The following is a 14,250-nucleotide window of genomic DNA, read 5'->3' as shown; positions in this document are numbered from 1 at the left end:
CTTGGCAGGGTAAGAGCTGTTCCTTTCTTCCTTCCAGTCAGTGAGCAGGTGGGAAACATGATACAATTTATCTCTTGAATGGCAGTCTGGCATATAGGGCACTGATCTGTTGCTTGCTTTTAGTAAGTGACAAATAAAGTGACGAATGGTATAAGTGACGAATAAAGTAGCAAAATTCTAACATTTTCAATTATAAAAATCCGAATAGAAACAAAGCTGAAACGAAAACAAATTAATTAAAAAGATTCAAAATTACTTGGCATCAATAAATGGATCATTGACTGCTACCACTTCAATATCATCCCTAGCTGTTGCTACACGTAAGACCAACCTTCCAATACGACCAAAACCTGCATGATATAAAAAATTTATCTTAGAAATTTAAATTGAAGATTGGAAAAAGAAAAACAAATATTTTATGCTCTTAGGATTTCAAATAAGATGCATGATTTCAATGCGATGTTTTGAGATAAACCAACTCCTAGATCTTTTTTTATTACTACTAGGATCAAAAGGTGTCATAGCTAGATCACAATTAAATAGTTCAAAGTTCTTAATGTAATGTGACTGAGTTAGTGTTATCCTCAATAGGATTTGTTGTCATAAGTTGTAAGAATAAACCTAAAAATTATGGGATTTTTTTGACAGCATGGGCTATTGGAACCCATATTCAATGGGGTGTAATCTAATTCCTAGTTGTTCCCACTTGGTAGAAATAAGAAATAGAGAATCAAACTTTGCATTCGTTATTATAACTTAATTTTGAATATAACAAAACTTTATAAAATACACCTATTTGACCTAGTTCATGTGTTGTTCAAGTCTTTTTTATGAGGATTTATAGTCCCACATTGCCTGCAAAGGAAGCACTCAAAAGTGTGAGCTTTATAAGCCATTTAAGTGAGTGTCTTGAAAAGCTCTAGACAAGTGGTGTAGAGAGAGTGAGAGACCACAAGCATGCTTGCAGGCTATGCAACACCACGCCACTTGGGTATGGGCACTTGTGCAGACTATGGGGTTGTAGGGCCATATGTGGGATGTACAATATAATAAATTCTTCCACATAAATTCTTCTTAAGTCCTTTATAGAACTGTAAGAAGTCGACGACTTTGGGGAGTGTTTTATAGTTATTATCTAATGTGGAAGGTGTGCTGCAATTTTTCCCAAATCTCTTTCTGAAAAAGGGTAATGGTTTGCCGTTGTTCTACCTAACCTTCTGGCTCTACTTGATCTATATAGTCAGAGAACACAAGAATTGCTAACAGATCTTGTTACAACTCTCGTAAGTTTCCATCGCTTCCCTATCATTTTTTGTATAACTTTCGAATGCTACCACAGTTTAGTTAGCAACTTCTCTAAAATCATATTGGTGTCAAGCTTATCAAAAGCATGAGGTGTAACTTTTGTTTGGCAAAGCTTTTTTTTCTTAAAATTTATATACTTGATACCTTTATATTTATTATAGTTTTAGATAATGTTATTGAAAAAAAAAAAATTGGAATACATTTCTGACTGTAAATTCATCTATTGCATGGGTTTTTTTCTTTTAGAAACTTGTTGTATTTCAAGTTTGAGATTGTGAAAATCTTGGAAAAAAAAATTGTAAGTAATAACTTTTTTATTAATTTTGGAGTATTTGTTGCTACAGAAGGTGGTAAAAAATATAAGAAAATGATTAAGAGTATCTTAATAGGTATGGAAAAGTTGATTTTAAAAGAAAAGAAACAAAACAATAGGAGGAATTGAATGGTCTGGATGAAGTTTGGGTTCTTCTTTAAAAAATAATCCACATAAAAACAAGGATTTTGGGATATTTAATTTTTAAAAGGGATTGTATAAGTGTTAGTTTTTAGTTTTGGGGCTTTAGTTGACTAACTTTAGAAGAAAAGAACTAATAAAGAGAGCAAAAAATGATCGTATTATGCAGGGGACACTCGAAGCATCGCCTTTCGTTACCTAGGCCCTCACCTTTTGGTGCCTTTGTATTTCAGCACCTAAAGGAGGCGAAGTGACTTGGCCTTGCTTGACAACGCCGAGTGCCTAATGGAGAGCCTAGAGAAGGCAAGGCGATTTGGCCCCACATCGCAACGCCGAGCACCTAGTAAAGCACCATTTGCGCCTTCTATAACACTGATTGGTTGAACTGTAAATATCCCTTGAACCCCAAGAAAAGGAACACTAGGACGCTAACATCATCATACCCTTTGAAAAAGCCTATTACAAGATTATCCATAAATGATTATATTAATTTTTCCTATTTTGTAATCTTAATAATATTGCTATTTTCTAGTAGTGTGATCAACATCTAAGGCTTCTAGGAGTCGTGTCAAACATAATGTACCCATGTCAACATCAATACAAGTGTTCTATCCTTTTTACATAGGTTGAAAGTAATTGATTAAGGAGGTTCCAATATCCTTGGAGCCTTATTGATCCTCGGAATTTTTTTGTTTTTATCCTTGTTTTCTGTGTATCCAGTTTTTAATCATAGCTATTTACAAAGATAAGTTCTAAAAGTTTGCTTAGAGTAGCAAGGAAGCAAATGACATGTTGACCAATTGATACAAAGTACAAAGCATTCCTTTATGCAATCTAGATAGGAAATGGCAAAGCCAATAGACTGTTCTCTAAACTGTAGGTGGACAGATGGATTGTTTCTGGTTAGGAGAGGTGATGCATCCACTTCTCTTTTTTATGTTAAAAAAAAAAGGTTGATTGATCTACCTAGCCCTGGGAATGGTTTTCTGACTCAAAAAGGGAAACTGTCATAGTGGGCTCTTTCATTGTATACCATTGGATTGTTCAGCTGTGGATAGATTAATACAAGGAAGAAAGAAAGATATTGGAACCTGTTGGGTGTAAGAACTTTAGTTATAAAAAGTTACACTGTTGTCTATTTTTATACAATTTGACATTTAAAAACAGAAAATTTGTACTATAATCATCACCATCTAAGCCTTATCCCACATAATGGAACCGGCAACATGAATACTATTTTGCCATTCAACTATACATAATAGAGCTATATTATGTCAAGGCAGCATATATTCAGATCTTATTCCATTCTCACAATCATTTTGTGTTTTCCTCTCAAATTTTGAGTCTTTAATTTGCATCAAAGCACTCCTCAGTTCACGTATTTTTTACCCATTAGGAACCTCGAATTTATGAGCCTCAATGTATCCTTTTGGGTTGCCTTGGATCCTAACCAATACACCCCCACACACATACCACTCATTCATTTTATGACCTAGCTAGCCATGTCTATTAGCATAATGGACCATTGCATTTGAATCGACACAATTCCTTTCTTTGTGCTTGGTTTTATTCAAGAAATTTAGTCCAAATCATCACATTGTTTAAGGCTTGATTGCACATTGGACAAGTGAGACTGAATCAATCCAACACATACTAATGGTCAATTAATCAATCAATCTAATCATGAACAAAACAATCATGGTTAGTTCTTGAACCATATAATCCATCATGGAAGCAATCCATCTATTACTGATCCCATATAACTTGATGGTTAGTTCTAAGTTTTTATCTTCAGGTAGCTATTAAATGCTAATTCTTCCATTAAAAAAAACAGACTATTTTGTTAAACAACAGAAGATACATTTCTGGTTCGAAAAGAACAACGTTTAATTCAATTAACTAGCAGTAGCAGAAAGTAATCAAGAAAGCAACTGAACTTGCGCTGACTCACATACAAGTCCTTCAACCAGATTCCCTCTGCGCGTATATCAGTACCCAAAGCTAAAAATACAAAGGCCTAGTTTGAACTGTGGCTATAGCTGTCGAAGTACAATCATGTTCCCCTACTCCTATCCTACATTTGCAATGTGGAGCTGGTGGTGGACTAGCTTTACTGGATAAATGGAATTGGGATATTTCCTCCTATTTTAATATTCTACCAGGAAACCCTCAAAGAACTTCTATTATTGTTGATATACATGGATATGGAGTGAGGGATTTGAATATTGATGGGAGAAATAACAATGTGGAAAACAAGACTAGATGTAGATGGATTGGATTGGACCTGAAATCTAATATGATCCAATCTAATAATCCATTAGAGTTTAGATCTAGGATTTGAGATTCAATAAGATAATGGAACGATTCTGGATCAACCATGTCTCATTACAACAGGGATATGAAGATCACATAATATGCGGGGAAATATTAAAATTATATCAAAATCTAAAATTACAATAGATTGTATCACTGCAACTGCATTCTAGGTATTGAGATTGATACGAAATACATCGGATAAAAAACCTAAATCTTCTATCAAAATCTAAATACATCGGATAAAAAACCTAAATGTTCAATCCAAATCTAAATATATCGGATGAAAAATCTTAATACAGCCTATATAACGAAAAGAGGGATTAGAGAGAATACCTAACCCGAAGTCGTAATGATTCTTGCCTTGTTGTGTGAGGTGATGCAGCAGGTGAGAGTCCCTTTGTGACCAACCTGATCAATTCGAGCTATCTCTGACCAATCTAGATCGAGATCGATCGATCAAATAGAGTGGGAGATGAGATCTATCGAGGGAGATAGATCGAAAAAGAGATCGATCGAGAAAGAGACTGCGAGAGAAAGATGGAGAGGTCGATCGATCGAGAGAATGAAAAAGCGAGGTCGATCGATCGAGATAACGATTGTGAGAAAGCGATGGATACGTCGATCGATCGATCCAGAGAGATAAAAGGCGAGGTCGACCGAGACAGAGACTGTGAGAGAGAGAGACTGTGAGAGGTCGATCGATCGATGTCTATGAGAGAGGCAGAGAGAAAGAGAAACCGTAACAGAGAGAGAGAGAGATAAAGGGCGAGTTCGATCGATCGATGTTTGTGAGATGCAGAGAAAGAGAAAGAGAAACAGTAACAGTAACAGTAACAGACAGAGAGAGAGAGAGGTATAGAGAAACAGTAAAAAACGTGGTCCACGGGCCGCGGAATTTGAGTTTTAAAACTCGACGGGCCAGGCCCAACAAATTTTTTTATGAAAATTTGCGTTTTTCACGTAGTGATGGTCCATCAAATTTTACAAAATTCAACAGCGTTGAGCCATCGAATATGAGTTTTTTTCACATTGTAGCGGTCTCTTCACAGGACTTTGACTCCCGATTTTTAGTGTATGTTTGTTCGGTAACTTTGTATTAGATGGTGAGTTAGGTTTGAAGAATTCTTTCTTATAGCAATGTTTTTATAAGATCGCACCTTGGTACAGTGGTCTTTTGATGGGGGTTGGAGTTGTTAGTGCAAGTCATTCGGTATGAAATGGAGTTGCTCATAGGGGGACCGAATATCAAGACTTCAGTTGTTCCGCTTACACTATTTTTTTTTTTTTTTTTACTTATTCAAAAAAAAAAAAAAAAACCTTTACACAAGCCCCGTGATCCTCACTCAATACACCTTCGCTAAATATCACCATTACCATTTGGGATCTAGAAGTCACATCCAAGGTTTCTTCTTTATCTGGTCAGTGGTCTTTGAGTAACTTCTGTTGATAATTGTTTTTTGGTAAAATCAAGCGGGGGATTGGTTCACCACTTTATGATTTGTTATTCTCTTGCAAGAGAAGTTGACCCATTTTCTATCACTCATTCAAAAAAGAATTCTATGGCCATTAACCACTCCTATTATGTTGGGGTATGTTAGACTAAACCTAATGATCCGAAGTATAAATCAAACAAGAACACAAGAATCTCACACAACACAAGATATACGTGGTTCGGTCAAAGAATCGACTTACATCCACAGGCAAAAACGGTGATTTCACTATATTAATTAAAGAAGAACTAGGTTACAATTTCTCTCTGTCTCTCGTATATGTCTAACCCCCCTTTCGGGTTTCATCTCTTACCCTTTATATACTTAGAAGACATAATCCAACAGGGTAGTATTTTGTTACAAAACAGTCTTTTTTGAGGGGATTTAATATTCTCTTGAAGCAGGATCATCAAAGAATCTGAAGTCTTTTTTGAGGACTTTTTGTTTAGGTGGACTTTATTATGCATTGCTCGGTGTTGAATAGCTTTTGTTGCCCTTTCGTTTTTTCAATAAAATTTTCAACCTGTTAAAAAAAATTCATGACATGGGTGGTCGAGCAGAAACTAGTAGTCCTACTAATCTCTTTGTTTGGGGAATAATAATAAAAAATGAAAAATAAAAAAAGAAGCTTCGTAGGTAGATTTCTGTTTTGGGTGGTGGCTTAATTTGTTTAATATGGGTTGTTTCAAGTTGTGAACTGTGTGTAGTGGAGAACAGAAGTTGAACCTTAGCCACTAGAAAGAAAGAAACGGTTGTTGGTGAGAGAGATATACATGCATGATGACTGTAACTGTGGTGTTTTTTATGTGAAGGGGACTCTTAATTCTTTTTAAATTAGTTTAGATTAGGTGCTTAGTTGTAATGAAGAATGATGAGGATGAGTTGTCTCCTGAGTTGACTCAGCCAAACACAGAACTTTGTTTGATCCTTATTTTTAAAATATATGATGGGAATGGAATTCTCTTTTTTTTTTTTTTTTTTTTTGCTAAGCAAGCAAGAAGAAATTGTATTAGAATATAAACAAATATACAAAGATAGAACCCTAACGAGTTACATATCTAAATTGCGGAAGATCTAGCTTATCTCCCATGTAAGCATTTTTTACATTTAAAGGCAAATAACAAACTCGTTTGAATGTCGACGACTGAAGATTCTGGATAGCTGCAGCAGCAAGTGCATCTACCGTTGCATTTGCTTCTCTCCAAACGTGGCACACTCGAGTATCTATTTTTGAAATCAAGGATCTTGCCTTAAGTACCCATTCATCCAATTTCCACGAAACAACCTGATGGGCAAGACCTTTCACTATGAAAGCTGAATCCATTTCAATGATGATATTCGTTCCTTGTATATCAAAACTCTCCAGCGCAGCTACCAATGCACGGACTTCTGCCATGTTGTTTGTCACCATTCCGAAGTTCCAATGACCTACTTCCACCAAATCACCATGTTCATCACGTAGAATAGCACCACCACTTGATAAACCTGGATTACAGATTGCTAAACCATCAGTGTTTAACTTAAACCAACCATGGGGTGGTCTTTTCCAGTAGATTTTAAGTAAACAACATCGAGGGATCTGTTTATGATGAATTCCAATATCTGATCATTTTCAGAGAGCATCATCTAAAGAGGGGAGCTTGAAGATTAAATGTTCCTCCAATTCCTTTACCCATTTTAGACAATTATTAATGACCACTTGAGCTGAAGGTTTCAAGTCTTCAAAGATACATATGTTTCTCGTAAGCCATATGTTCCAATAGATCACTCATGGAACCATACCACTGACACTTCCAAATTGGGATTTTTTTTGAAAGACCACATTTAAGTAAAGACCCAGGCGTCATAACACTGGTTGTCTCCTCAAGCAAATGACAACTAAAGTAGTTCCACACCTCTAATGTAAACGGACATTGGAAAAAAAGGTGATCAATAGTTTCTTCATTACCTTTGCAACAAGAACATCTTGAAGCCATAGGTATACCCCATTTTTTCCAAATGTTGTCCACCGGGCACGCTTTGTGATAGATTTTCCACGCTAGAGTCTCCATCTTAGTCGGCACATTTGCATTCCAAATTGCTTTGCAGATTAGAGAGACATTTCCCTTAGCTCTCAAAGAATTCCATGTCGATCGAGAAGAAAACAATCCTAAATCTGAGGCCATCCAAACTGATATGTCATGATTTCCTTGCTAAACATTTGATGTCGGAATCTCGTCCACTGCTGAATTATTCATGACCAAGGCTCGAAGTTTTGAAACGTTCCAACCCTCTTGATCTCAAACCTCCTTCAACAAAATGTTTTTGTTTTCATTCGAGTAGAGATCTATTAATGGACTTGACCCTCGCCAATTATGTAAGAACAGGGAAGTTTCTGCTCCATCTCCAATCAAGTTCTTTGTCAGCCTAATTGTTGGTTTTAGAAAACACCGGAAAGTTCTCCAAAGCTTCGAGCCTCTCGTTTTTTAAGGGTTCCACCAATTTCCATCCTTCACATATTTTTGCTTGAGATAGTCTATCCACAACCCCTTCTCATTCATCAATCTCCAGCATGTCTTCATTAAACCCGTTCTATGAACCTCAGAAAGTGTTTTAATGCCCAGCCCACCTTCTATCTTAGGTTTACACACTTTATGCCAAGCCACAAGATGATTTTTCCTCTTACCCTCAGTACTACCTCAAAAGAATTTTGCAAAGCAGGATTCCAAAGAGTCTGAGATAGACTTGGGAATAGGCAATAACGAGATAAGATACACTGGAATAGAGGAAAAAACATGAGATAATAAAGTCAATCAGCCTCCCTCTGAAAGGGTGTTTGATTTCCATATATAATAAAGCCACTCTCCATGAAATCTTAGACAAATTTTAAAATCTTGAATTGGTCATCAAAACTCAGACCAAATGTTTTCCCAAAATGATGGAGGGAAATTGATAAATTGAAAATTTTAAAATTGGTTTTCAATGGACAATTGTTTGACATAATTGGATTTGATATTTTATTGATTCCATTAAACTTTCAACACTTAAGAAATATTAAACGTGTAAGGAACACATGCACAAAATGACCCGTGGAGTAGGCACGGGCATCCATTAATATATATATATATATATATATATATATATATATAGGGTGGCGTTCAAAGGCCCTAAAGAGAGCCAAACATTTTTTCAATGTATGGGTTAGAAGTTTCGGAATGGACTGATTATTTGTGAGGATGGTCTCTATTATGAGGAGATCATTCTCACCAAAAATCAGCTCATTATGAAACCTCTAACCCCATCAAAAGTGATTAATAATTTTTCAACTTGTAAACTAGAGTTAGGAGTTTTGAAATGAGCTGATTTTTGGTGAGGATGATCTATTCCGAAACATCTAACCCCATTAAAAATGGTTTTAAAAAAAATGGACGGTCCACAATTCTTCAACTTGTAAACATGGGGCTAGAAGTTTTGGAATGGGCTGACTTTTGGTGAGGATGATATTCTCACAATAGAGATCATCCTCACCAAAAATCAGCCCATTCCAAAAATTCTAACTCATGTAGGACAAAACACGTAGGGCAAATAGTAGGGTGCCGAACATTTTCCATATATATATATATATATATATATATATATATATATATATATATATATATATATAATGATGCTAAAGTGATAGAGGATGAAGTTATTGAACTGAAAGCACAACTCGAGATTCTTCAAACCAAGATCAGGATAGAAGAACAAAGGTTGATAGACAAGATGAACATAGTAAAATAAATGGAATTGGCACGCACAGGAGGAAGATTGAAGTCTCCATTCCTCCTCATCAAAAACTCCAACTAGAGCAAGAGCTCCCTCGTTTACCCTGTCTCCAATCATGGTTAACTTTATAGCATACATCTCACTTTATGGCATATATTATGTGAAATTGAAAATTTTGACAAGAAAATTCTACAAGCCAAGGCCCACAAATTTTAGAAAGCGAATTTTGACTATCTATGGCCATTGAAATTTTTTATGATCCTTAATTCGACGACTTAGAACCATCAAATTTCTCCCATCCTCCATTAATTTAATGGTTTCGGTCCGTTGAAAAAAAAAGTTGACAATGAAAATTTTGATGCCTTAGTCCATCAAAATTTATGAAATTCGACAGCCTTGGGCTGCCAAATATAGGTTTTTTTTCATGTTGTGATATGATTGACTTTATCAACCTTCTTATTAAAACATTAAACCATATCATATATATATATATACCAACCTTGTTATTAAAACATTATAGGCCAACCTCCTTATTAAAACGTTTAAACCATATCATATATATATATATACCAACCTTCTTATTAAAACATTAAACCATATCAGATGCATGAATGAGCCTTCAATGTTTCACTTCTGTCCCAATCTCTTCCATTATTTCTAGAGAGAGGAGAAATCGATTTTGACTTTGATTATTTCAAATGTTGACTTTTCCGAGTCTTCTAAAGATAAATTCACGCCCTTTAATTCAGCCTCATTAATCCATAATAGTAAAATCTTCACAATTAGGTCCCTTCAATTCAAATTGGTCCCAAGACCAACAATGGTTTTCTTCAAATTTCTCTTTTTTCTCTGTTCCATCCTCATTTATGATGGTCTGACCACTGCCCAAACCCAACCTACCTTTGTATACAACTTATGTGAAGGAGCAAATTACACTAATAATAGCCCATTTCGTCTTAATCTCAATCCACTACTCTCTTCTTTATCTTCTAATGCCACACCCAATAATCATTTTTTCAACACCACTATAGGCCAAAACCCTCCTGATAAAGCATATGGCCTTTTCCTTTGTAGAGGAGATGTTACAGCAGATGTGTGTAAGAATTGTGTGGAGACAGCACGCAAAGCCATCATCCAACGTTGTCCAACACAGATAGAGCCAATTATATGGTATGATGAGTGCATGTTAAGGTACTCTAATCGATCCATCTTCTCCACTATGCAGAATAGGCCGACTTATCATGAACTGAATGAGCAGACTATCCCAAACCCATATGAATTTAATACAAAAGTGAACGAGTTGATGACTGGGCTTGTAAGAATAGCTGCAAATGGGTCTTCGACTCTTAAATTTGCAACTGGAGAAGCAAACGTTATAAATTTTACGAAAATATATGGGCTAGTGCAATGTACACCAGATTTATCTCAATCTGATTGCAACACATGCTTATTCGATGCTGTGGATCACTTTTCGGGCTGTTGTAACAAGAAAATAGGTGGAAATGTTCTTCAACCAAGTTGTTATTCAAGATTCGAGATTTATCCTTTTTATGGATCTGCACCAGCGCCACCACCATTAACAAATACAACCATCACAAAAGGTAAGAAGTATACACTTGATCTTGCCATTTAATTAGGGATACAATTTCCTATTTTCTTTTCGTTTCTTTATCTTTTTTTATTATTACTAAAGCTAGAGATTACTTTCAATTGTATTACCCCTAAATTTTAATAGTTATACCAAATCAAGAACGAAAGATTTGTTAATTGTTGAACCTAAAATAGAATAAAAATACAAACCACAAGATCTTTTTTATAGGCCTTTTTTTTTCTTTTTGGAAATTAATAATTTGATATTCCCTACCTTATAAAAAAATAACTTAAATGGTCCTTCTTCTTCACCCTGATTTTTATGGGGCACCTCTAAAAGTTAAAAAATTGTTTTGGGCACATTATGTTAAAATCCAAATTTTTAAAGTGTTTTTTATTTTTTTTCAACTTTGGCCCGCCCATAGAAGTGAGTGGCGTGTCTATATAACTTCCCTTACTTTTATTATTTAAACTTATTTCCTTAAGTTTAAGTCTTTCTCTTATTTTTGTAATAGTAAAACCTTAAAATTTGATTAGCTTGACCGCCCCGTGAACAAATCATCTCAATCCCCAAATATTTTATTGGTTGACTAGCTTTACATAATTAAGTTTGAATTCATCCTATAAGAAGCTTCAAAGTTTTTTCCTTTTTATGGGAGTCCGACTTTGAAGCTGTCAAACAGCTTCAAATATTTGGAGGAACCCTCCTCGTTACAAAAGAGGTTTTGTTTCTATTTCACATCCCTAAATTTTCAAAATTTTGGTAGAACCCCCTTTCTTTGGTTTACACATGGCATTTTCAAGGAGGTATTCCAATGTTTTTAGTCAATGGTATCTTCAAAACTGTACAAAAATGAATTCTGATCTATGTAAAAAGGATCATGTTGACTTTGAGTATTTTTATTTTTTTTTAAATCACATTTTGACATGAGATCAGAATTTATTTTTGTATGGTGTCAAAAGAATCCCACTAACAAAGAACATTTTTTTTTTAATAAAAATAAAATGGTTCAATGTCAATCCAATACTTTTAACACATTATCGGCTTATAATCTGAAAAATATTGGAGTATCTCAACTTTCGGGATCATTGAATGGTTGTTGAGTTAATAGCACTGGGAATCACTGCCTTTATAAAGAAACTTGTGACAGCAACAATTAGGTCTTCTTTAGTAATTTCCGAAGTTTTTAGATAAAAAGAACCTGAGAAACCATCTGGTCCAACTGCGACCTGAGCATTCATCCCTCTAATCGCCTCTTGGATTTGACCTTCTTTTGGAATGGCACAAAGTCGGAGATTCCGATCCACAAATACTATAGGATTTAGCCCTTCAAGCACAGAAGGATGAATAGAACAGTCTTCAGAAGAAGGGAGAGCTTTAAAGTGACATACGGCTCCTCCCATGATTTCCTTGGGATCTTTAATAATCAACCCATTTTCAGTCTTAATTTTTTTGATAGCGTTTCTGGCTGATCAGAGCTTAGTAGACATGTGAAAGAACTTCGTATTTTTATCCCCATTCTGAAATCATTCCACTCTAGACTTTTTCCTCCCTAAAGATTCCTCATGCTTTTCCATGTATTATAGTTTAGCTTTTTGGAAATCTTCATAGGTTTCTTGAGATAACCGTATTCGGCAAGAGAAGCCTCACAAGCTTGATCTCTATTCTCTGTTTCTTTTAGTTTGACCCCAATCAAACCAACCACTTTATTCAAGACACGAAGAATTGCCTTTAATCTTTGGAGCTTTAGAAAAATCCAAGGAAAGAAGGCCCTCCTACCCTTTCCACCCAAGAATTTGAAACCACTCTCAAGAAAACTTCCTTTCGCTCAAAAAATCGAGGAATCTGGATTGTTGTGGCCCAGAGAAAGAATTAGAGAAATGAACTTGAATGGGGCAATGATATGGAGAGAGCCTTGGAAGATGGGAAATTAACGATGTACCCAAAGAAGTGATCCAAGAAGTAAACAAAAAAAAAAAAGGTTCCATCAAGTCTACCCCAAATCCGAAGTCTTCTACTTCTATTGTTACACCAGGTGAATCTATTGCCCAGAAAACTCGGATCAACCAAGCCCAAATCCATAATAGAGTCACCAAAATCGTCCATCTAAACTAAATTAGGAAGGCAACCTCTTTTCTTCTCATCCGGATGAGTTATAGCATTGAAATCTCCCACTACCATTATTTTTTCTATCGGAATTAACAACCTTTTGAGCTCGGCCCAAAGGTCTTTCCTTTCAGCAATCAGACATGAAGCTCGAACCACACAAATCATAGTTTTGTCCTTTGCTAACTCTACTTCGAAGAGCATGAACTGATTTTCACTATGAATCAATTTTATTTTGGATTTGTTACCATACCACCAAAACCAGATTCATCTGCACTCTGAGATAGGATCAACAGCAAAGGCTGCATTTGTTTTGAATCTACTACTGATTTTTTGAAAATTCGAAGGTTTTCTAGACATTGGTTCAAGGACAACAATGAATACATGATTCAGTAATTTTCTAAGCTTCTTTAACCTTCTTTGTGTCTGTGGATTCACGATCCCTCTAGTGTTCCATATTATGCATGACATGACGAACTTTTGAAGATTGGGTTTGTTGTGTATGTAAACACCTTTGTGAAGATTACTTAGTAATTTGATAATACACCTATTGGGTACTTAACCAAACACCTTATATGCTATACTTTTTAAGACCTTTTTTTATAATAGCAATAAAAGATAACCCAACTAATAGTACAAATGCAAAGAAGATAAACAACTACACAAAGAAAGAGTAAGAACACAATATCTACAACACGAGATTTTACATGGTTCACCCAAAGCCTACATTCACGGAGGTATGAGCGTTGGAGCTCGATTCCACTATGAAGAAAACAGGGCAAATTGATACAAGAAAACACACATCTATCGCTTAGCTTCACCTTCTTCTAGATCTCAATCTTCCCAAACCTCTCAACCTCCCCTCTCTTGGGTTTTCTCTCTTTCTCTACTCTCTTCTAGAAAAGACTTAGACTTAAAGTTAGACTTCTTATAACAAAAGAAAATACAATCCCTTTTACAAGCACCACATAAGTGGGCCACTTACATAAGTTACAAGTCCAACCCAAATTATCTTAGACGGACCCAAAAAATAGACACTTGGACCGGGCCTAATTAATTTTTGAGCCATACTTGAATAAGTTCCTCTTGGACCTAGTTAACTTTGGAGATCTGAGGCTAGACTACAATTTACGTCTTCTAGTTTTCTTCACCTTTCAACCCAGATCCCCAAGATTAGAGAAATAATCAAGTGCATGGGTGTTTTCCTCTTGCACGGAATTTTCTTCTTCATCAATAGCATT

General features: G+C 35.5%; 1 protein-coding gene and 1 long non-coding RNA gene across 3 annotated transcripts in view; one reads left to right on the top strand and one right to left on the bottom strand.

Annotated features, from left to right (window-relative positions):
* LOC147390266 (uncharacterized) lies at window positions 1–4,541 on the bottom strand. Its single transcript, XR_015182576.1, has 3 exons — window positions 4,409–4,541; window positions 257–350; window positions 1–116 (listed from the first exon to the last, which is right to left on the bottom strand). It is a non-coding gene; the product is annotated as an uncharacterized LOC147390266 (long non-coding RNA).
* Window positions 4,542–10,132: 5,591 nt separating this feature from the next.
* Window positions 10,133–14,250, top strand: part of LOC147390263 (cysteine-rich receptor-like protein kinase 10) — a 56,864-nt gene continuing 52,746 nt past the window's right edge. For both annotated transcript variants that reach the window (XM_086457564.1, XM_086457565.1), the window contains exon 1: window positions 10,133–10,913. In XM_086457564.1, coding sequence (XP_086313690.1) covers window positions 10,133–10,913 — 781 coding nt within the window. The remainder of the gene's footprint in view (window positions 10,914–14,250) is intronic.

Source organism: Akebia trifoliata, chromosome 11 (genome assembly GCF_017979445.1).
Source record: "Akebia trifoliata isolate Shusen 1 chromosome 11, ASM1797944v1, whole genome shotgun sequence".
Taxonomy (NCBI): Eukaryota; Viridiplantae; Streptophyta; class Magnoliopsida; order Ranunculales; family Lardizabalaceae; genus Akebia; species Akebia trifoliata.
The sequence above is the reverse complement of the archived record's forward strand: the minus strand, read 5'-3'. Positions and strand labels throughout refer to the sequence as shown.